General features: G+C 37.6%; 1 protein-coding gene across 1 annotated transcript in view; it reads left to right on the top strand.

Moving 5' to 3' along the window:
* The window catches only part of LOC134650503 (zonadhesin-like), a 49290-nt gene that overhangs the window by 11249 nt on the left and 12784 nt on the right, over nucleotides 1-25257 (top strand). The window contains exons 3-12 of the mRNA XM_063505460.1: nucleotides 12040-12150; nucleotides 14153-14355; nucleotides 14678-14875; nucleotides 14944-15159; nucleotides 16049-16240; nucleotides 16921-17115; nucleotides 18803-19022; nucleotides 19598-19652; nucleotides 23328-23430; nucleotides 24408-24617. Of these exons, the coding sequence (XP_063361530.1) occupies nucleotides 12040-12150; nucleotides 14153-14355; nucleotides 14678-14875; nucleotides 14944-15159; nucleotides 16049-16240; nucleotides 16921-17115; nucleotides 18803-19022; nucleotides 19598-19652; nucleotides 23328-23430; nucleotides 24408-24617 (1703 nt within the window). The remainder of the gene's footprint in view (nucleotides 1-12039; nucleotides 12151-14152; nucleotides 14356-14677; nucleotides 14876-14943; nucleotides 15160-16048; nucleotides 16241-16920; nucleotides 17116-18802; nucleotides 19023-19597; nucleotides 19653-23327; nucleotides 23431-24407; nucleotides 24618-25257) is intronic.

The raw sequence follows: 25257 nt of genomic DNA, 5'->3' as shown, positions 1-25257 counted from the left end.
TTGATTCATCGGAGACCAATACTCGTCTCCGCTAGGCCGATGATTGTGGCACACTCTGACACTGTGACAGGGTGGGCGTGAGTCGGTAATAGATGACTGTCTCCGCGACCGTTGTCACGGCGCAGCTGCGCGCTGTCAACGGTCTTTATGCCGAAACAATTTCAACGCTGTTCCAATCTACAAGATGCTTAGGAATAAAATGAAGTTAACGCCTTGCATGCTGCTTGCATGTATTTTGTCTTTACCGATACCTATTTATTTGATTTTCGAAACAGGTTACCTATGGATAAAAGATTTATTTGCAAAAGGTTTGAAAAACTTTAACTCTCCTTAGTCGTAAAAAAAAACTTATCTTTAAATTATATCACCCGCATCATAAGGACGATCCGATTGATTGATTTACCTAATTCATCTAACACACGTACATACAAACTTACATGTATAGCCTGCCAAAATCATAAACCTTTCCGTAGTCGGGTAAAATAGATTAATATCAATGGTAAGTATTCGCATGGAAACCATTTTATCGAGTCTGTGTCCCGATTTACCTAAAACTTAAACATTTTTGACATACTAGACAAATATGTATAACAATCAGGTACCTACTCATACAAACGCAATGCTAAAAGGATTCACTTATGTACAATTTATTTTATCAATAGAGATAAAAGCAGCAATCGAACCGACATCAAAATGTGTTAGAATCCGTCAAGAGGGAACACGATCTGTTTTGGTCTAATGGATATTTTATGCAGCGATACTGAAGGGTCCTTTAGTCGAATTCGGAAATTGATATTGTGATCAAAATGGTGGCATAAGTATTTTACAAGCATTCGGGCTTGATCTAGAGCACAGATAGGGTGAGGATCTGTTTACGGAATTTAATATAATCATAAGACGATAGATGCTGTCTCCGAGATCTCTTTAATCGAGATGCTGTTCTATCGAACGAGTATTTACAAATATCTAGTTAAAAAAGTGAATACTGGAGATACTGGACTACACGGTTACTCGAGGGCATAAGGTGCTTAATCTTTCAGGGGTTACATATACTCGAGAAATTGAGACGAGTACCGCCGTGACCGGGTGGCGTAGAGCTTATGGCGATAGTCGCGAAGGCTACAGACGCCGGTTCGAATCTGGCCTCGATCACTGGAAGGCAGTCACTTTTTTTTTAGTTGGTACATGAGATATTATATTTTAGTTCATATTACAAAAAAATTGAAAGTTACGTTAAGATCAAGTTGTCTCAAGTAAAACTGTGCGAACGCGGTGTATATGCATTTACATGCGTATTACGTAAATGGGTATCATTATCTACTTAGATTCTACAAATACTCTCTTATTCTTTGGGAAGGTATAATAAAATAGTTGGATAGACAAGAATTTGAGACTATTTGCGATGTAGGTATCGGATATTTCGAGTATTTAGAGATTCGTATAGATATAAGTAATTAGGCTATAAGTACAAATACTTATTTTTCTGTTATTTTAGTACAGTTAGCAGATGGTTGCAAAGCACTCTTATTTTTATAACAGCAAAGTTGTGTTCACTTATAGCTCTAAAGTAATGCTTAGTAAAATTAGGGATGTAAAAAGTTTCCAAGAAATGAACAGACAAACAAACAGTTTTCCTCCCTCGAAGATCATAAAAATGCCTCGTTTTACAATTTTAACATTAAAACCATTCTCGTAAATCAAGCTTGACCCAAAAGCAAATATTTCCATCCAAACGTCGGATAACCTATCCAGCAAACGAACGTACGACAATAAGTTATGATGATTAATGCGAGGGTGTATCTACATAAAGTTGTGCGTAAAAAACGGTCACGTGACAGCCGTTAATTACGGTACAAGATACCAGGAATGCATGGAAAATAAAAGAAATTTACGTGACACTTTTCCGACTATGTCGCATAGATTATTTTAAATAAGTATGGCTTATTCAGTAAACCAGTAACAGCCAGAGAGAAATATGCGCATCAAAACCAAGGTAGAGTTAGACCAAGACAAGTCTGCAATTATTTTGATAGGTAGCACACACAGTGCAAGTGTTCGTAGGCAGGGTCACTACCCCAACGACGACTTATCACAAAAGTTGCATAACAATTAAGTACTAGTCATAACAACACAGGATGAACAAGCGAAAACCTCGACCATCGATCAGTGTGCAGTGTGCACATAATACGCTCTTGTTATCCGTTCAATCAGTACCAGCTACTTGAGTGATTGATTTTTAAAACTCGGCGCCCGCACTGGCTGGTACCATTTACCGTGCATTGTGTACGCAAATGCTTTACAAATGAAACTGATGAAGCTTTCTAGACTTAACTTTGGTTTGCGCACGCTGATCTTATCGATATTTCAATTTTTTCTTTCGGGATTTTAATACAAGCTATTTTAATTGATATTTGGCCGGATAAAATTAAAAGAAAGAGGAAAGAAAATATATTTATTTTATTGACATGAAAAATATTGGACGCGAAAATTTGACTTGACGAATTAGTGGCGACACATACGCCAACAGCACACAGAAAAACGAAAAAGACACACCAAAAAATTACGACAGTGAGTAAGATGAGACCAATAATGCATACCTACATTACAAGTGATCACGACAGCTCTGTCAAGATGGTGACATGAATGATGTTCACCGCCGAATTATGAGGACAATAATGCATACCTAAATACATTAACTACAAGTGATCACGACAGCTCTGTCAAGATGGTGACATGAATGATATTCACCGCTAGGGGTCACAAAACCGTGCATATTTTAGAAAACCGGTTTTTCAGTTTCTGTGCAACAGCAAAACCGGGTTTCCGGTTTTTACGGTGATTTCGATTTTACATATAATTTGTAAAATTAGCAAGTATTTTTAGGATCAATGCTTTATTATTCAGTCTGCCACGACATTACTATTTACTCTATCTTTACAAAGACCATCAAATTCCATCACTAAAGTTTTTAACCTCATGGTCAGCAATTCTGAAACGGAATGCCTGTACGGCTACTCGGCTACCATCAGTTTGGCACTGACATAAACGCCATCAAGAACGTAATTTACTTTCTATGCATCTCGCTAGTACTCGCATATTAGGTAGTGCAAACGAGATGTATAGAAAGTAAATTACGTTCTCGAAAGCGTTTATGTCAGTTTTGACACTGTCAATGACTCATGGTACGGGCTCTGAGAAAAATATTACGTGACAACGGGGTTGACATAGTCCTCTTTCAGTAAACACACACCGCTGATAATACTCAACTCGCTAAACGAGGTAGGTAAGTTAGAAGGGATTTGGTTTGGTTGCGGCCACTACATCAGCTGAGGATATAAGAAATCTGATGTGGAAGGCGATCATGGACTGGCCAGATAGGAACAACACTTCGCAAAGGAACCTGAAGGAACAAAGAAGAAGAAAACTGTACATAGGCATGGTAAATATCGCGAGATTGACTTTTGTTATAATTACTACAATCAACATTTTTAACTAGAGATCAACGAGCGTTCCTACTAAAATGTTATTTAAACTACGTAGTACAGGAAATTAAGGGATATTTAGTGAAAATAGTAAGCAATCTTTTATATAATACGTATACGAACTTCGTATAATGTATTGTGTTGTTCTAAATATAATAACAAACTGCATTAACTGTTGCTCATCAAAATAATTAAACTATTTATGTTTATAAAAATGTAAAATCGAAAACCTCGAAAAAGCCGGTTTTATCAAAGTCAAAAGCCGGTTTTGGCAATTGACTGAAAACCCGGTTTTTCCAGTTTTTTCGATTTCGGTGAAACCGGGTTTGTGACCCCTATTCACCGCCGAATTAGTGCCGCGATTATGAAGTTCATTCCGCAACTAATTTCATCAAGGAAATTGACAACGGCGGGAATAACAACACCACTGCAGTTGACATCCGAACGCCACATTAAGCAGAGAAATGCCAACACCGCCGTGACAATTTTGTCATATTCAATTCAAGTTTCCAGACTTCCACTCTATACTTATGGCTCAGAACTACTCGGCGCATTATCAAAATTCCGCTCCAAAAATACGTGAGCGCCATAACGTAGGAACTTTAAATCATAACTCTTCTGCTCTATGTGTTATGAAATTGAATAAAGATACGAAGACATTTAAATAGTTGAACCATTAAGGCCGGAGTAGACATGCACTCAGTTCACATGCAAATGCGGCGGAATTTATGGACGTAATTTGTGCGCGTAGTCTTATCGGGGCTCACAATTAAAACTTATTATGGCAGGGGATACGGCATCTAGTTTATTTTATTCTTTCTAGAGGAGGAAAATGCCAAGAAATTAAAAACAAACAAAAGTTATGGCGCGCCGCGCGGAATTTTGGATGGAAGATATGGCTGTCGTGCGAGTTTTTATACATTTAACTAAGGTTTAACATTTAACTAACTAAGGGTGAAAATATAGGTACTTGTGTGTAGGTGTTCCATAAACATTGTAGGTAATTATCTGAGAGTTAAGAGCTATTACAGCTAGTTTCGATTTCTATGTCACTTGAAATAGACGCCAATGAGTGACGTAAATAATAAATGAAACAATCGTCAACAGTTAAGAACAATGAGTAATGCTCCCATATCAGAAAGGCAACTTTCTAAGTGGATACTTGCATGAGAATTTTCTCATGAAAAAATCCAGAATTTTTGGAAGTTTCGAGAATGTTCTGCAACTTGCAATGTCTGAGTGTAATTATACTACGTTAAATCTGATATACCTAAAGCTAAAGTTTAACACAATATAGAAGTACCGACATTATATTTCAGCAGTTTCAAATGTTGTCACATCGCTGGACTGCAATATTAAGCTCAGCGTTGTTTTCAATACTGTTGTTCTGTACGTGCACTAAATGTCGAAGTTGAAGCCATTTTAGACACCGGGTGCACTAAACAATAAAGTGCAAATTCACTTTGTCTGATAACACGAGTGTACGTACAAGTATGTCTGACAGTAAACCGACAACTGAAAGTTTTATACCGACAACTGAATGTTTAATTCTAAAACACGCCCGTTGACAGTTATAGTATTTTTCAAATAGCTTGGTTACAGTGACATCTCCACGTTAGGGTCCTATCTTCACAAACCTTAGCTTAGAGGAGAAGAGCCTAAAGCGGCTACCCCTCATAAAGCGGGTATGCGTTGTTTTACTGCGAAGTTAAGTGCAAATCATATCATATCAAAATATAGATAATATCTATAATGTAATGTTAATGTAAATTTTCCCGAGTTTTGTAAATTCCAGTCGGGCATTATTAGGTACAAAATGACAGTCTTTCATTTTATATTGAAATTCGATAATCCTTCTGTCGAATGGAACAAAATTTGTTTGTAAAAATAAAGAAAAACTAATAATTTTAGGCCTCTCTTCGCTAGCAATACGTATAAATATCTACCACATAAATATATTTTTACGGACAAGCTATAGAATCTGGCTATAGATCGGTCATAAACTATTAACGCGATTAAGTCCCGTTGTATAATTTAATAATGTGTAAAAATCGTGAAAGTTTAAATCAGAACTATCGAGATGTCTCTATGATGTGATCATATTTTAAAAAATATAACATACATAATGGAGCGGTGCTCCTCATCTACGTAAAATAGGTACGTCATTAGCCGACAGTTTACATTGTGTATTGTCTGAGACTTGTTAAATGTATTTACAATGTATATGTATGTTTTGAATGCGTTTACAAACTTATTGCGTGGGCTTATATATCATATGAATTAATTGATTGCAATAACAATGCATTGTGTACACAAGTGCATATAATATAGGTTATAAAAGCCTGAAGCACCCTCGGCGCAGTTACTGCGAAGCAACAATGTGGAAGGCACTGTTTTTGGTGGCCTGCGTGGCTACATTCCATGTGGCTCTCTCAAGCGACGATTATGGTAAGTTTCATTATTTTTTTGATAGTATTTTTAATATTTTTAACAGTGTCGTTATAACGTAAATGTACCAGTACTGGGCACTGACTCGATAATTACCACATTCAACCTTAATTACTCGCAATACACTGTGACACACGAGTGTCAAACATTAAAATTAGTACCGATTCTTCTACGGCGTGGACAATAGTACATTACATACCTAGGGAGGTGAATTCGTGAATGCTCCAGATCGCAGGTGTTTGTGGCCCGAACCGAAGTTGAGGGCCATAAATATGCGATCTGGAGCTTTACGAATTACCGCCCGTGGTTTGTCTAAAGTTTTACGTCTTGCCTTGGCCAGGAAGTGAGATATTTCCTCGCGTAGCGGGGAGAAAATCCCACTTACGAAGGTGACGTAAAATAACGAACACGGGTTAATTAGTTAAATACTTACACGATATGCGGTGTTTTTTTTAACTGTCTGTTTTAAACAGGTGCAGTTCAAGGTTGGCGATAGTTCGAAATACAATCTAAAGATGTTTTTATTAAAATATTTACTGTGCAATCACTAGCTTTTAATCCATACTAATATATCTCTGTCTGTCTGTTACCTCTTCACGCTTAAACCGCTGAACCGATTTAGTTAAAATTTAGTATACATCAGACACTTTGAGTTCCGGGAAAGGACATAGGATACTTTTTATCCCAGAACTCACCACTCAAGGGAGTGAAAAGAAATCGTAAATCTATATTGAATACCTGTACCTATATATAGAGTCGTCTGTGCGGAAAGAGAAGAGTTGTGGAATATAAGAAAATCAATACATACTATGGACTCTTCTTTTCCCGCACAGTTAGAATCTAGATTCGATTCTCCGTTCCCTTTCTCTAATATTAAAGTTTAATATGAGTTATTCTATAAATTAAAAAAATATATAAAATATTATTATTTTACAAAAGTCGGTACAACTTCGGAACAATGTAGATTTACTATTGTGTAAATAATAATAATATCAGAAATTCCAGCACTTTAGGTAGCAGATACCTATTTATCTATTTACTTACCCCCCCTATTCATAAACGCGATACAAGCCTCAATTCAAACTATAGGCCGGTTACTAAACTTTAAATTGTTCGAGAGCATCACATTATATCCTACAGTATATTTGTGTTTGGAATATAATAGAACACTATTTTGTGAATGTATGTGTAAAGTAATCTCTAAAAAATATATTGAGATTTTTGGAAAAAAAAATTTTAAAAATTTAGTTTTTAAAAAGATGTAAACATCAAATTCTACAGTAGCGATTTTTTGTTCAAAAGGCATAACTAAATATTTTACACTGTAAGTAAAATATGCACCACTTTTTTAGTGGTGCATACGTCACGAGCAATAAAAATGTTTGAAATAAATAATTACAATACAACATTAATTAAACACTTGGTGATTTTCCACTATATTGTTACGCCAATTATTCTACTCAATCTAATAAAATAAAAAACCAGGGGATTTTATTTTTACTATTTTTTAAACAATTATAACGTATTTTACCCCACGCGCATTAATTCTACAGTATATTTTTTTAATGCACCATACAGCCTGTAATTAATGTTATCACAACGTCAAAGAATCTCCTATTAATACAATGAGCTTTTGTCACAATTGTAAAAATGGCTATCGTTAAATTATTTAAATGATCGGCGCGGGGCGGGAGGGGAAGCGATGGCGATACCTCAAGGCCGCACGGCCGCAAAGCAACGGATTGGATAGGATGAAGGTATCTTCGGGCGGTTACAGAGTAGCGTTTTATACGAGCGTACGCGTACAGTCACCAGCAATTAAATGTCTGCTAGTGCACGAAAATACTAACGACCTTTTTTCCTACGTCCAGTTGACCTAAGTTTAAAATGTATAAATTGCGAAACTTGTAACGACATGTGTCCCACGTTTAGCTGACCTAAGTTTAAAAAGTCTACCGTACCGCGAAGAAATTCAAAGGTGTATGTGAAGTCCCCAATCCGCATTGGGCTAGCGTGGGGACTGCCGTACGAAACTGATAATTTTATTTAACATCACGATTTTTGGTCCTTCATGAACTGTCAAAAGTGACGTTTCTTCAAATAAAAACGTCACTTTTGACACTTGTATGGATGGGATATGTCAGTGTTAAACAAGTGACTAAAGTGACGTTTTTTTTTAGAAACGTCACTTGACACTTGTATGGATGGGATGTTAGGGTCAAACAAGTGAGAAAGGTGACGTGTTTTTAAGAAACGTCACTCTTGACACTTGTATGGATGGGATATGTCAGTGTCAAACAAGTGACAAAAGTGACTTTTTTTAAAGAAACGTCACTTTTGACAAGTATGGATGGGCTATGTCAGTGTCAAACAAGTGACAAAAGTGGCGTTTTTGAAGAAACGTCACTCTTGACACTTGTATGGATGGGATATGTCAGTGTCAAACAAGTGACAAAAGTGACGTTTTTTATGAAACGCCACTATTGACACTTGTATGGATGGGATATATCGGTGTCAAACAAGTGACAAAAGTGACATTTTTTTTTTTAAAGAAACGTCACTTTTACATGTATGGATGGGATATGTCAGTGTCAAACAAGTGACAAAAGTGACTTTTTTTTAAAGAAACGTCACTTTTGACATGTATGGATGGGCTATGTCAGTGTCAAACAAGTGACAAAAGTGACGTTTTTGAAGAAACGTCACTCTTGACACTTGTATGGATGGGATATGTCAGGGTCAAACAAGTAAGAAAAGTGACGTTTGTTTTTAAGAAACGTCACTTGTATGGATGGGATATGTCGGTGTCAAACAAGTGACAAAAGTGACTTTTTTTAAAGAAACGTCACTTTTGACATGTAAGGATGGGATATGTCAGTGTCAAACAAGTGACAAAAGTGACTTTTTTATTTAAAGAAACGTCACTTTTGACATGTATGGATGGGCTATGTCAGTGTCAAACAAGTGACAAAAGTGACGTTTTTTTTTAAGAATCGTCACTTTTGACACTTGTTGACACTGATATATCCCATCCATACAAGTGTCAATAGTGGCGTTTCATAAAAAACGTCACTTTTGTCACACGAAAATACTAACGACCTTTTTTCCTACGTCCAGTTGACCTAAGTTTAAAATGTATAAATTGCGAAACTTGTAACGACATGTGTCCCACGTTTAGCTTACCTAAGTTTAAAAAGTCTACCGTACCGCGAAGAAATACAAAGGTGTATGTGAAGTCCCCAACCGCATTGGGCTAGCGTGGGGACTACCGTACGAAACTGATAATTTTATTTAACATCACGATTTTTGGTCGTACATGAACTGTCAAAAGTGACGTTTCTTCAAATAAAAACGTCACTTTTGACACTTGTATGGATGGGATATGTCAGTGTCAAACAAGTGACTAAAGTGACGTTTTTTTTAGAAACGTCACTTGACACTTGTATGGATGGGATATGTCAGGGTCAAACAAGTGAGAAAGGTGACGTGTTTTTAAGAAACGTCACTCTTGACACTTGTATGGATGGGATATGTCAGGGTCAAACAAGTGAGAAAGCTGAAAGTTTTTTAAGAAACGTCACTTACACTTGTATGGATGGGATTGTCGGTGTCAAACAAGTGACAAAAGTGACGTTTTTTATGAAACGTCACTATTGACACTTGTATGGATGGGATTGTCGGTGTCAAACAAGTGACAAAAGTGACGTTTTTTATGAAACGTCACTATTGACACTTGTATGGATGGGATATGTCAGTGTCAAACAAGTGACTAAAGTGACGTTTTTTTTTAGAAACGTTACTCTTGACACTTGTATGGATGGGCTATGTCAGTGTCAAACAAGTGACAAAAGTGACGTTTTTGTAGGAACGTCACTCTTGGCACTTGTATGGATGGGATATGTCAGTGACAAAAGTGACTTTTTTTAAAGAAACGTCACTTTTGACATATGGATGGGCTATGTCAGTGTCAAACAAGTGACAAGAAGGACGTTTTTTATGAAACGTCACTATTGACATGTATGGATTGGATATGTCAGGGTCAAACAAGTGAAAATGTGACGTTTTTTTAAGAAACGTCGCTCTTGACACTTGTATGGATGGGATATGTCAGTGTCAAAAAAGTGACAAAAGTGACTTTTTTTTAAAGAAACGTCACTTTTGACATGTATGGATGGGCTATGTTAGTGTCAAACAAGTGACAAAAGTGACGTTTTTGAAGAAACGTCACTCTTGACACTTGTATGGATGGGATATGTCAGGGTCAAACAAGTGAGAAATCTGAAATTTTTTTAAGAAACGTCACTAATACACTTGTATGGATGGGATTGTCGGTGTCAAACAAGTGACAAAAGTGACGTTTTTTACAAACGTCACTATTGACACTTGTATGGATGGGATATGTCAGTGTCAAACAAGTGACTAAAGTGACGTTTTTTTTTAGAAACGTTACTCTTGACACTTGTATGGATGGGCTATGTCAGTGTCAAACAAGTGACAAAAGTGACGTTTTTGAAGAAACGTCACTTTTGACATGTATGGATGGGCTATGGCAGTGTCAAACAAGTGACAAAAGTGACGTTTTTTAGAAACGTCACTCTGGACACTTGTATGGATGGGCTATGTCAGTGTCAAACAAGTGACAAAAGTGACGTTTTTGAAGAAACGTCACTTTTGACATGTATGGATGGGCTATGGCAGTGTCAAACAAGTGACAAAAGTGACGTTTTTGAAGGAACGTCACTCTTGACACTTGTATGGATGGGATATGTCAGGGTCAAACAAGTGAGAAAGGTGACTTTTTTTTTTGATATTGACTTTCAAAGTATTGTCATTAGGCTTTTTGAACGTAGCTATTTTAAGCGTAGCAATTTTAAAAGTATTGGTCTCAAGTTATTTGTTATTTGTTTTGATTTCTCGCAAAGCACTTGTTATTATTCCAATATTTTTTTGATAACACGTGTTAAATAAACAGATAATTGTAGAAATATAAAATTTTCGAGTGTAGGATGAATAAACATATTTTTTAAGCATAAAATAAAAAATAAAAAATCATAATAAATAGATCTCACGGTATCCGAGTGGTGCAAATTTCCATATCAATTGAGATTAATATTATGACCTAATCATCAAATTTTCGAATTGTGTAGGAATTTTTAAGTTACATTTATATCGATTATTTAAAAAATAACTATAGATTGAGCTTACTACTGTACACAGCTCACAGGAAACTCTCGGGATTTCTTTGTTATTAATCATGAACTAACTTAAGACATATAATTGATACATTATCCCGACTGTATTACTTAGTCTGTATAGTGTTCTAGATATTGACCCTAGGGTCATTAATTTCATGAAGAGCTCAATTACGGTACTCGAGATAATCGTATCGTGGGCATCTGTAAACCCTAAATATTGATTAGAAAAAGCTTTCGAGACTGTACGAATTAATGCAAGCAAAATTTTTTCTTCCCCCGCCTACTAAGAGATCAAGTCAAACGAGTACTTATTAGCTAATTAAGTATTGTAGATTTAATATATTTATCTACCTATAATGTAGATTATAGATTAGTCATGTAAGCCAGACCTGTAATTTATATCACTACATAGTATAAAACAAAGTCACTTCCTGCTGTCTGTCGGTCTGTCTGTATGCTTAGATCTTTAAAACTACGCAACGGATTTTGATGCGGTTTTTTTATAGATAGAGTGATTCAAGAGGAAGGTTTTTGTATAATTTGTTAAGCCGTGCGAAGCCGGGGCGGGTCGCTAGTCATCAATAAAATATGAGTATGAGTAGCCTGAGTCAAGGAACGTTAAGTCTAAAATAAAGGACATTATTGGAGTTATCAAATGCTGGGGCCCTTGGGCACATAAGAATTTGGAAAGTAAAGAAATCGAATTAACATTTTTCTACTATGATCTTTTATTTATTAGGTACGGGTTTGGGTAATCAAATATTCTGTTACTGTCTGTTCTTTTGGGCCCCTGAGGATGGAGGCCCTGGGCACGGGCCCCGTGTGCCCTTATGGTAAAGACAGTATTGGACAAGCCTTGTCCTTGGTCGTACATAAAATTTAAAAAAAATTATGAATTTGGTTTGTACGATCAGAGGCAACTGCATCGGCAACTGCATCGGCAACTGGATCGGCAACTGCATCGGCAATTGCATCGGCATCAGTAATAAAGCCAGGACCGACGACGGATCCCAGTTGCGGAGGAGGTAAGAAAAATCGACCGTTTTAATACCCCTTTTTGTTGCTCAAATTTGTACATAAAAAAACAAAAACTTTGAGAATTACCTTATTATTGTTAGCCTATTGTATCCTATTGCTGGGCAAAGGCCTCCCCCCTTCTTCCATTCATCCCGATTTTGAGCTATATCTGGCCAGTCGCTCAAAAAGGAGTCCAAGTTATCCCGCCATCGCCGACGAGGTCTGCCGGATCCGCGGTTTGACTCGTGGGGCACCCACTCCGTGGTTATCTTGGCCCACAACCACAAGTCATTCGGCATGCGGCAGACATGACAAGCCCAGTCCCACTTTAACTTTGCCGCTTTTCGAGCTACATCTTTTATTTGAGTTTTTGAGCGCAGCGTGGTGGTCCAGATGCGATCCCTTAGTTTCACACCATCTATGCTGCGCTCCATAGCTCTCTGGCAAACCCTGAGTTTCGACTTCTGAGCTTCCGTCAAAGACCAAGTCTGAGCTCCGTAAGTGAGGACTGGAAGTATGCACATGTCCATGAGCCTACGTTTAAGTGACAGAGGTAGGTCTCCTTTTATTAGATGTTTCATGGCCCATTAGCTCTTCCAGGCGTTCTCGATCCGTCTGTTGACCTCTTTTTCTTGTCGCGCCTGGAAAGAGACTATTTGGCCTAAATAAAGATATTCTTGGACATATGCAAAGTGCTCTCCGTTTACCTCAATCCTACGTTTTGTCTCGTTACTCATGACTTTGGTCGTTGACATACTCATCAAGGCTTGATGTAGCTCGGATGCCGTCGAGGAAAATAGGACTATAATTATCATCGGCGAAGCGAAGGTTAGTTAACCTTTTCTCGCCGACAATGAATTGAGAATTACCTACCTAGTTTTTAGTTGTACGTGTTTAGTGAGTAAGTATATTTTTTTTTTCGTGAATTGGCGCTTTTAGTCCCTGGCGCACACGACAAAAAAGTGCGATTTACGACAAATGATGATGATGGAATTTCCTTTTGCAGAGTTGCTCCTTTTGACTCACAGATTGATTTAGGAAGGGGAGCCAATCGAATTTTTGACGCAAAATTTTGACTTCAAGGGGGGTGCCCCCCGAAATTTGCAAAAAATAAAGTTTTGCTGTTGAATTCGTGTGTGCAGTGAGTAATGCACTTTCCTAAGATCAAACAAAGCTGATTTGGCGCGGTAACCACGAGATCATACCGTGCCTACCCCCCAAAAAGGGAGGGGAAAGGGTTGGATCCCAGGTCTAATCTTTGCTTTGCTTTGCTTCAGTTTTGTTTGACCTTAGCCAAGCGGCATCGCTGAAACAAAAGTGCATACTCACTGCACTCACTTAGCCTACGAATTCCATTTCAGTAAAATCAAAACTTTTGAAAGGCTGTATCTCAGAAACTATTAAATCTACAAAGATAATTTTAGTGTCGTATTGTAGCAAATTTAGTCTTCTTTAAAAACGCCCTGAAAAGGTACTATCAAAAACTCGTAAGTATTACAATATGTAAATCCATCTCTTTTCGCCTGTTGAATTTGATTGCCACCAGTCTTTCCATATTTTTATCATGTTTCGTTACTGATGTTTTTTTGTATGCAATGCCTATGGAGTGAGAGTTGCACTACTTAAGCGCTATGCTTGTATGTATGGTAACGCGGCGCGCGATAATGTGTTGCGATGTACAGTCAGCTGCAGAGAGAGGTGACCTGTCTGCATAGAAGGTTTGCAGCGGGATCACCTCTCACTGCAGTTGACTGTACATTCACTTCCCCGGGGTAGGTATATTGAACGTTTACATCATATCTCTGTACGCGAAGCAAGCTGTAGACGCGCCTGGACAAAACACAACGGTTTCTTAAAAATTGACTCAAGCCGCTTGTGGTCAGTTTAGATAGTGACGTAACTTCTGCCAACTACATATTGGTGGAACCGTTCACAAGCGTGTACTATCGCCAACATTTTCTTTTTAATTTGCGTTTAACGGCGTTGCGCGTCTGTAAGTGAATGATGATCGTATGATTTTTCAGAACACCCGCCCAAATGCGGCAAGAACGAGGTATACGACGACTGTTCTTCTCCGAGTTGTAAGCCGACACATTGTTCCGAGCTCGGTTACCCGTTGAACTGTGATAAGAAATGCAAGCCGGGATGCAAGTGCAAGGATGGCTATGTTCGCAACGACAAGGGTGTTTGTATCCCTATAAAAACTTGTAAATGTAGGTATCAAAACAAAATGAATCAAAATCATTCTAACTACTGTTTTAAAGTTTCATGGTTAATATAAGAAAAAAAATAAGACATCTTGCTATATCCTCTAGCCGCCCAGAGACCTATAAAAAGGTCTCCTGTTCCATTCTAATTTGAACTTTGTGTTGACAAATTAAAATTTCATTTTGCTTGGCAAGGTTTGACGTATGGGCGGCTAGAGGACATAGTGCGTGAAAAATAACCTGGTGCCTGTTCTTAACCGCCTTATTCCTCTCCTTTCTTGACTTGTCTCGTGGAACATATCCTTAAAAAATATGTTTGCAATTTTAGCATGTGGAGGAGACAAAAACGCAGTATCTGGATGTGGCACTAACTGTGGCAAAACATGCGCTTCGATTGGCCAAAAACCTCCTGTCGTTTGTCCATTGATTTGTAAGCTCAACGGTTGCGATTGCAGGGATCGATTCTTTTACGACCCTAACCAGAAAAAATGCGTTAAGAAAGAAGACTGCAGTAAGTGTTACCGACTCTTTTAATTGTTTAACAATGTTTACGATGTGTTAACGAGTTTCATTAGGCAATTTAAATTATAATAGAAGTTATGATATTATTGTTTTTTTTAGCGCCAACCTGCAAAGATAACGAAGTATATTCTCCTTGTGCCAATGGCGGGTGTGGACCTAAAAACTGCAGCCAGATCAACGACCCTAAGATTTGCATAGACCCTATTTGCGTCAAGGGGTGCGTATGCAAAGATGGATACTTAAGAAATGATGTAACTGGGAAATGCGTGCCAAAGGACGAATGTCCAAGTAAGTAAACAACATACTTAAGGTGCAGTGAGTTTAGGTCCTTCTCCGACCGCGCGTCGCCAGCGCCATTAGAACATTAAATGTACAATCAGAGAATATATAATATATGTTTGTTTACCAATCGCAATTCCGAAAAATTTTTTGGCCCGATGTTTCATTTTCTAAATTTTCATTATTTTCGAACGCGTTATTTTTGACAACCATTGAATTTTTAGAAGGGTCACAGGCCCCTATTTCACCATGGCGACAGGTGCGACAATTCTACTACTGTCACTGTTGCTGACGTCACAGGCATCCATGAGCTACGGTTACCGCTTACCATTGGGCGAGCCGTATTCCTGTTTGCCACCATCATTGTATTATTTAAAAATACTTTATTACATCGGCAAAAAACAGGTATTTCTCTTTCGAAGTATATGATGATGATGACGACAATTGTCACACGATTTAATAGAAATTCTTGACAGAAAATGAGTTCTGTGTCGGAATTTCGTGACAATTGTCGTGTTTCTTGTGACAATTGTCATTAGCTTCGTAAAATAAGTACATATTTATTGGAGATATAATGGAGTTTTTTTAAAATGAGTATGTTGGTGGCAAACAAGCACACCGCCCGTCCGATGGTAAGCGGTTACCGTAGTCTATGGAGGCCTGTGACGTCAGTAACAGTGATGTCGACAATTGTCGCACCTGTCACCGTGGTGAAATAGGGGCCAGGCTAACCTAACCTTACCTAACCCAATAGCTTCTACAGGATGCTTTTGCAAAAGTTTAGAAAAAACATGTTTTAGAAAAAAAACGCGTTCGATGTAATGAAAATTTCATGAAATGTAATGAAAATTTCAAACATGTTTCGAAGTTGCGATATAATACCGTTATTTTTTTACAGAAAAATGTCCTGGGCAGAATGAATACTACGAGCCATGCATCCATAATTGCGGAAGCCAGAACTGCTCCGACAAAGGCAAGATCTACCACTGTCCTATCATAAAACCGGGAAAGTGTGACTCCTGCGGGTGTCGTTGCAAGCCTGGTTACCTAAGGAATGCTAAAGGACTTTGCATTCCAGAAAAGGATTGCCGTATGTATACTTTTTTTGCCATGGCATTTTGTAATTGTGCCCGATCACTGGATTTTACGGTCAGAATGGCAGTTTCTTATAATATTTTTCAAACTCGAAGAGTAGGATGACACCTATCATCTCCATATAATATATATATATATATAACCTAAAAATGCCAATTCTCGTAAACTTATAACACAATGACAGGTATCGGTGCCTACTAGGGTTTGCAATCCGCATCCGCAATGTATGAAATTATCCGGATCTGGATCCGGATCCGCGGATCTTCCCATACATTTCGGATCCGTCGTGCAAACCCTAGTGCCTACCCTTCGAGTTTGAAAAAAAAAAGTTAAATAGGATGTCATCCGCCATTTTAGCCCTAGGGTCCTTTAAAATGTTCGAAAGTCAGTATATTCTTGTTTACTTTACATCACACGTGTATTTACTTGTACAACCACAAATTTGTTAAAATAAAAAAGGACGCTACTTGCTATCTCCATCTTACTCCGTGTATTATTACTTTTTATGAGCTTTGTGATTTTTTAATATTAAAATTAGCAGCAGCCTTTTGTACCTACATATTCAGTGCAATTTACTCTGATTTCTGTACTCAAGTACCCAATTCAACTGAAAACCGATTTCTGGTGTAATTGTTTCGACTAGTGCATTTCTTTGACCTGTATGTTGTATTTTAGCCCCGCCTAAATGCCGCTCTGGGGAAGTTTTTGACTCGTGCCCCACCGTCCCATGCGAAGGGGACAACTGTCCCAAAACCAAAGACTCGCCGCAAAGTTGTCCGACCGGAATAGTGTGCAGTCCACCACGATGCGTGTGCGGCTACAACAGGAAAAGAGCTAAGAATGGCACTTGTATCCTGATACGTGACTGTCGTAAGTGTTAAGAAGAAAAACTAAGCGATTTATTAATATTTGTAGGGTACCCTTTGTTTCCCATAAAATTTTAAGTCATTATGTATTGTTTGTCATATATATTATCATTAGTCATAAAACTGAAACCTAAACTCTTCAGGATTTTCGTAAGGTTATCCTTTAGATAGGCTAGGTTAGATTAGGTTTGTTTTATGGCAATCCTGAAAAGTCACCCGTTTCTGAACCAAATGAATTATGACTAATGAAAATGCGGGCAAACAATACATTTTATGACTTTTTCTACTCCCGTACTTTTATTTGTCATTTAAAGGGTCGTGCACACACCTTTCAAACCCTACCTTATAGTTTTCAAGACGAGTCTTTAGTCTATTCCCCAAAAAATAATTTGTGCATACACGCAGTACCTTTTTGGCGATTTTACGATACTTCGTGTAATGACAGCTTAAAAAATATTGTTGCCAACCTTATTTTAAATGTCATCTCTGACAAATAAGTGAACCATAGACATGTTTTTTAGGGTTCCGTAGCCAAATGGCAAAAAACGGAACCCTTATAGATTCGTCATGTCTGTCTGTCTGTCCGTCTGTCTGTCCGTCCGTATGTCACAGCCACTTTTCTCCGAAACTATAAGAACTATACTGTTGAAACTTGGTAAGTAGATGTATTCTGTGAACCGCATTAAGATTTTCACACAAAAATAGAAAAAAAAAAACAATAAATTTTTGGGGTTATCCATACTTCGAACTGAAACTCAAAAAATTTTTTTTTCATCAAACCCTTACTTGTGGGGTATCTATGGATAGGTCTTCAAAAATGATATTGAGGTTTCTAATATCATTTTTTTCTAAACTGAATAGTTTGCGCGAGAGACACTTCCAAAGTGGTAAAATGTGTGTCCCCCCCCCCCTGTAACTTCTAAAATAAGAGAATGATAAAACTAAAAAAAATATATGATGTACATTACCATGTAAACTTCCACCGAAAATTGGTTTGAACGAGATCTAGTAAGTAGTTTTTTTTTTATACGTCATAAATCGCCTAAATACGGAACCCTTCATGGGCGAGTCCGACTCGCACTTGGCCGCTTTTTTTTAAACTTAATTCAGTCATTCATTCTTTTCCCGCCCGTACCCTCCATTTTTGCTACTTCTTGAATTAAAATATTATTTCAAAGTAAGTGCTTGGTCGTAGAAAAAGTTTTGTATGCAACGTTGTTTAACTCAGTCAAAAAATAGTCGTGGCGTCTTTATTAACAATTTTCCGCTTCGCCTCAAATTGTTAGTCACGCCACTCGCCTTTTTTGACCTCTTTTAAACAACGGTTGCATAAAATACTATAAAACTTTTTGGGAAACAATAGAAACCCAATATTTGTATTGAACGAAATAAATGTATTGAAATTGAAATTATTTTAATTATTGAAATCATTCATCATTATTCATCTGACAATGTTTATTAGTTTATCTGACAAGGAAGATTGTAATTTAGATTTGAAAGAGTTTCTAATCACAAACTGTGCTGAAATTTAGCACACCTTCATCGCTTCATTGACAATGATCAATGCGAATGAATGAATGCAATGTTATGGTATTTTTAGCAACATAGATTTATTTATTGATACCTAATCATTACATTTACAAAGTTCAACAATTTTAAAGTAAATAGCTACTGTAATTTCATTGTTTTAGCACCGTTTAAATGCGGTAAGAATGAAATGTACGTAGCTTGCCCATCAAACTGCCCAGGGGAGAAATGTAGTGACTACATCAACCAAACGAAATGTCCACCATACAAGATCGGCATTATAGTAAATTGTAAACCAGCGTGCAAATGTAAGAAGGGCTACTACAGGGACAAGAAAGGAAACTGCATTCTGGCTTGTGACTGTAAGTATAGCAACGTTATTATGTCAATCCATTTATTTTTGTCTGTTAAATTTTATTGTCACCATTTTTTCCATTTTATTAAGTTACAGTTCGATTGTTTTTTATATGACATTGTTGTATTAGGTGCACAAAACTTGAGTGTAATTAAGTACTCACCAGAATTCGTACAGTCAGGCTGAGCATCAAATAGATGGTGACAGCCAAAGTGGCCGAATAATTTAAAAGGTCACTTTGGTTGTAGGTATATCCATACTGACTACCCCTTCTTAGGTTATAATGAATCGTTTCTATTTTAGTTATTTGTTGGTTGAAAAATGCTAATATTGCTCTTTGACGACCGGTCTGGCTTTGTTAGCAGTGACCCTGCTTATAAAGCCGATGGTCCTGGGTTTGAATCCCGGTAAGGGCATATGTGTGATGATCACAGATATTTGTTCCTGAGTCATGTGTGTTTTCTATTCATTCAGTATTTGTATATTATATACCTTATGTCGTTGTCTGCGTAATACTGAGTATCCACAACACAAGTAAGCTTACTGTGGGGCTTAGTCAAGGATGTCCTATAATTTTTATTAACTCTTTTATTTTCATTAACAGGTCCAGTGATTACCACAACGACGCCGAAGCCCACTGCTCCCCCATGCGGCTGCCAGTACGAGTAGCACCACCGTGCTCTCACCGTATTCAGGCCACTTCTAGGCAATTTCGAAAATCAATATAAATTAGACTTTTGTTTTATAATGACCTGTAAAATAAGAAATAAATTTTAGCATATTTTGACCGTAAACTTTGTTTCGTTACATTTATTTAGGGTAAACCTCCCGTACAATAACTCTGTACTTATTTACCAGAAGCGATATTCAGATTATGATCTTGTTATTTACGACTTTGACGGTCACTCACGCTGATTGGTGTGAGGAAAATGTACTGATAATTCAGTAATACTTAAAAAAAATCAAACCTTTAAAAATCGTAAAATTAACGTTTAAAAAACTAAAAAAGAACTGTTTTATTATTTGGCTGAATGGAACTTTTATTGTCACGTTGGATGTCGTCAACAGAAAAAAAATGTAAAACCGGCACCCGCTATTTTCATTTTAAAATGTTGTATCAATATAATTACATTAAATTACAATTGGGCTCGGCCACAACTTTGAACGACTTGCGACGGAACGAAAGGTCCGATCGCTGTGTCTCGCTCCAACCTATGGTTAGGGGAAACTGGGGAGGGTTGATCACCCCTTTTGTTTTTAGCATACATTTTCTTAACTATTTGTAGTATTGAAAAACTTTATAGACCATACGATTCAGAATTTATCTCTTCATTAATAGTTTGAATTAGAACAGATTTGTGCAATAAATTAGACCATTATTTAATGAAAACCCATACTGTTGACTTTTACCATGTGTCCCCTATGTAAGGGATACTTGTTTACGCCTGGTCGGGAGCCTTGATCCTAGGGGGATCAAGTGACCCTGGTTCTTGGGACACATGGTAAACAGATTTTTACCATGTCTTCCCATACCAGATTCTCATTGATTATATAACTAGGATCGCTATTAGCAATGCATCTATAATTTGTAAAATACACAGCAAACATATTTAAATTGCATCTTCCATGCTTTGAAGTTGTATTTCCGGTAATCAGATGTCTAAGCCGAAGGGATCAAGTCTTCCAGATTTGGGGACACTTGGTAAAAAGATTTTAAGCAGCAATGTCATATTTCGAGGGTACTATCTACATTAATTTATTCACTTTATCTACAGAAAATTAATATATAAAGATATCTAACACATATTAATCCATATTCTTATACTTTTAAAAAACAATGTAATCGTATTATCCATAAAACAACATAAAATAGGGAATCAATTTTTGAACAAAAAAAAAGTTAAAAAAAAAAAACAAAAATCTAAGTTATTAACATAACATTTCTTGTAACAAGCTCAATTTTTTAAAGTTATTATGAAGGTATTTTTTAGCGTCAGATACCTACAGCAATTTTAAATTTTTTACCTATCTCTGGTCGTTATTGTTTACTATAATAAATAATTTTAGAAATTTACTGCTCACGTTTCGAGGACGGTGTTTGAGCTGCATAATCCTAAAAGCCTTTCTATGGACCGTCGGTTCTATAGTACATAAGGTCGGAAAGCCATTGAAATAGCATTTCATCCATAAAAACAAATATCGCCGGTTGAAAACCAAATATCGTTATAAGTGTTGTTTGTCGACCGAGTAACATCCCCTGTGTGTAAAACGTTTAACTTGATAAACAAGACCAAGTGCGGGTAGTTCGTAAAATGTTGATGTCAACTTTAGTTAGTCTTTTCAAAGGCCACGGGGATAATTCCGTTTTCGGAGTTCGGAGTCGGTTGTATAATTAAAAACTGAATTATACGCCATTAAATCCCGTTTTAATAAACAATAATCAGTCAAAAACCTTGAAAGTTTAAATCAGTGTTTCTCTGGTCGTACTTTTGCGGCATGATTTACTAAAGAAAAGAAAATATTTATGATAGCTCTATGAATCATTTTGTAAGTAAATTTATTACAATGTATATACTTGATCGCTTTGGGGGTGACATGATCCCGGAATCATATCTCCCCTGAAGAAAAAGACAAAGTCTCCCCATACATAGTAAGATTATAAAACGTGCCGTACTCGAAACGTGTGTTCGCGTATATCAATGTAATCCAAGTTAATCATCACTTCAATAAACAACAAATAAAATAAGCACACTCACTAACATCATTTCCATCTCATATTATAAAATAAATCCAGTTAAAGCTTACCGAAAGTTTAATATAGTACGCAGAAAATCTTTCACCGTCCGCCATTTTTGAACCACTGACTTTTCCGATACAGTGCCATGACAGAACGTGAAGTTAGGAACGAATGAATGAGTGTTACCAGTGCAAAAAAATGTATCTCGTTTGGTTTGATTAAAAATGAAGTTTACCAAGTGTCCCCTAGGGATCGACCCTCCCCACCCTCACCTATCGCTGCCGCTGTCGCTAGTCGCTCAATGTCGTAAGCTTCTTCGGCGTGCTGACTGGCTTCTAGCTTTCGCACCGCCGACACCGTGTGTTGAAGGAGGGGTAGATTGTCTTTAGAGTATGTACCAAGGTGTCCGCCCTTCCGTGAAGATGCCACGCCCCGCACCAGCACGGTAGGTGGAACAGCGTCTCGTAGCTGTAGATACTGCCTCTGAATGTTGAATTATAAGGTTTAGCTAAACGACAAAAAAAATTGGTAGCATTTGCACGTCTCGTCAATTCACACGTTCATTTTGTTTTTCAGTAAGATCAATAAACGCACATGATTGAGTATAAACAACCTACAAATGTCTTATTTTTCAGCTAAGTCAATAATATTTTCTCGTATGGAATGTATGTAGTTACACAAAAATGAGCTTTATTAACGAACTCTGGTTACTCTGGCGTTCGATTTTTATTCTAAATCACTAACCACACCCACGTACTTAGTTGTTGAGTTACCCGTTTGAATATACCTATTTAGCACACCCGCATGTTTAGCGACATAATGTCTTTAGTCTTTACCCATCTCGGAAAATTGGTGTCATGGACATTTGGGAGGCGTGCGTGGGTCCGAAACCAACACGTAGATGCCCTTTTGATAATTTAATGAAATGTCAGGGGTATACCGAGCGGATGCTGCCCTTGCCTGCGTCAAGGGACGCACAGAGAGGCAGCACCCGCCAGGGGGTAAGGACTATATTGAGAGTTGATGGTTATGTGATAAAAAACCGGACGCCTACCTGATAAAACGGCATGCAATTTTATATCCGGCAAACGAAGACTTCCTCCACAAGATAGGCCCCCACAAAAAGCGACATCGACATATTAAATATTATTGTAATTTATTGGATAGAAAATAAGTTTTTTATAACTCAGTGAGAATGAACAATAAAACGCCTATCAATTGAAATTTTAAATGTGATAAAAATATATTTCTCAATTTAATTTGTTATTTTTATTAATTCTACGAAGCGTAAGCGGCGTAAGAGGTTTAGCTATTATAAGGGTTCCAAGGTTTCCCTCCGCGTTAGAAGGTCAGATGGCAGGCACTTTAAGGATTATGTTGCTAAAAGAGGAACCTCAATTCCCTTTGGCATGCTACTGAGAAAGCGAAGGGATGACGTGGAGGAGGTAAGAACCACTGCACGACAACGAATAGCAAACAAAAAAATTAAAATTAAATTACACATTTTTTTCATCATTCTATAGTAACAGCGATTTAAAATGTAGTTTTATAGTTGACACAAGTGCACGATCTCATAAAGCGAAGGTTATAAAAGCAGGAAGTAGCCACGGTTCGGCAGCACACGCTGCCCGGAACGAGGATGTGGAAGTTGCTGCTGCTCTTTGCCTGTGTGGCTGGTTCTGCCATCGTCTTTTGCGATGGTAAGTACTTTTTATCAACCAATATTGTCATTTATAGTAGGCGCGTTACAAGCCATATAAGTAGGTATATTGGGTTGTATACATTTGAATTATTATGATTAATGGATTTGAACAAAATATTTTTTTCCAAACCTGTTGTCAATAATGTGCATTGGAACATGTTGTCATTATTATCACAACTTTTCTCTCAATTAATGTATATCACTTTAGGCATTTTAAAAGAGTTAATTTTAAATACTTTAAATATCTATTTAAATTGTGAGTAAGGTACCTACTTACATAATTACACCAAACATTTGATTGATCAAATTGGGATTGATATTTTCACGTTTAATAGTTTTATGTGACTGCTACATAATGAAAGGCATTAAAATACGAGTGTGGGTTTAAGAAACTAACGAAGTGAGTTTCGTTAATGGATCACAGGAGTGTAGCGAAGTAAAATATTGTTTTTTAGGGTTCCGTATCCAAAGGGTAAAAACGGGACCCTATTACTAAGACTCCGCTGTCCGTCCGTCCGTCCGTCCGTCCGTCCGTCCGTCCGTCCGTCCGTCCGTCCGTCCGTCCGTCTGTCACCAGGCTGTATCTCACGAACCGTGATAGCTAGACAGTTGAAATTTTCACAGATGATGTATTTCTGTTGCCGCTATAACAACAAATACTAAAAACAGAATAAAATAAAGATTTAAGTGGGGCTCCCATACAACAAACGTGATTTTTGACCGAAGTTAAGCAAGCGTCGGGCGGGGTCAGTACTTGGATGGGTGACCGTTTTTTGCTTGTTTTGCTCTATTTTTTGTTGATGGTGCGGAACCCTCCGTGCGCGAGTCCGACTCGCACTTGGCCGGTTTTTTTTTTCGTGAGTGCCGTAAACTCCATATCTCTAAAGTAAATGGTCAATGTTTCCCCGCGATTAAGTAACCCTAGTTTACCGGTACTAGATATTAACCGATAACTAAGTACCTACTTGTTTATAGGGCTAACACTTGCCTCCAAATGCGGCCTCAACCAAGTGTTCTCAAACTGCACGAACGGCGGCTGCGAGGCCCGCAACTGCAGCCAGGCCGGCAAACCCGTGCCTTGCGTGAAACTGGACCCCAAGAGCTGCAAGAAGGGATGTGTCTGTGCAACCGGGTACTTACGGGCATCTAACGGGACCTGCGTCTTAAGGAACCAATGTAACGAAGGTAACTATTAATTATACTGCTCTTTTTCTTGCCTCTGTGTTCACAGTTTTTATTTAAGAGTGCTATTACATTTCGGGGATGAGCGAGTTTAGGTATTTTACGCGCTGCGGCAGGCCCCGCGATCTCAGGTCGCCGAACCCTTCCACCGCATTTTCCCTCGGTCGCACTACAATGATGGATTAAACATTCTTGATCCGATCGTGAAGCACATTGAAATCAATCATAACAACACTAACTGTACTTTAATATCAAAGTCCTAAAAATGTTATTTGGTACGAAAATACTAAATCCAGTGCAAATATACATACTTGTGTAGGTCATTATTACTAGAAAGAAATTATACGTACTTACTTAGGTACTCGCTTATTTTCATTTTTCGTCATTGCATATGGTATAGGTTGTATAGTGAAACTATTTTAGCTATATAATAAAACCTTTAATTTGTATCTTAAGTTTAGAAACGAGCTGATACTAAGCATCTGATGATGAAGCCTGATGATGATGATGAAGGTGGTCACGGATACCAATCAACCATGTAGTAACATGATTAGGCTCGTTTGATTCGTCTCAACAAGATCTTTGGCACTAGGTGACACTCAGGGTCTGATAATGGAGCTGGAAGGTGGCCACTGTTACCAGT

This window comes from Cydia amplana, chromosome 8, assembly GCF_948474715.1.
Source record: "Cydia amplana chromosome 8, ilCydAmpl1.1, whole genome shotgun sequence".
NCBI lineage: Eukaryota > Metazoa > Arthropoda > Insecta > Lepidoptera > Tortricidae > Cydia > Cydia amplana.
Note: the sequence above shows the minus strand (reverse complement) of the source record. Positions and strands in the feature narration are given on the sequence as shown.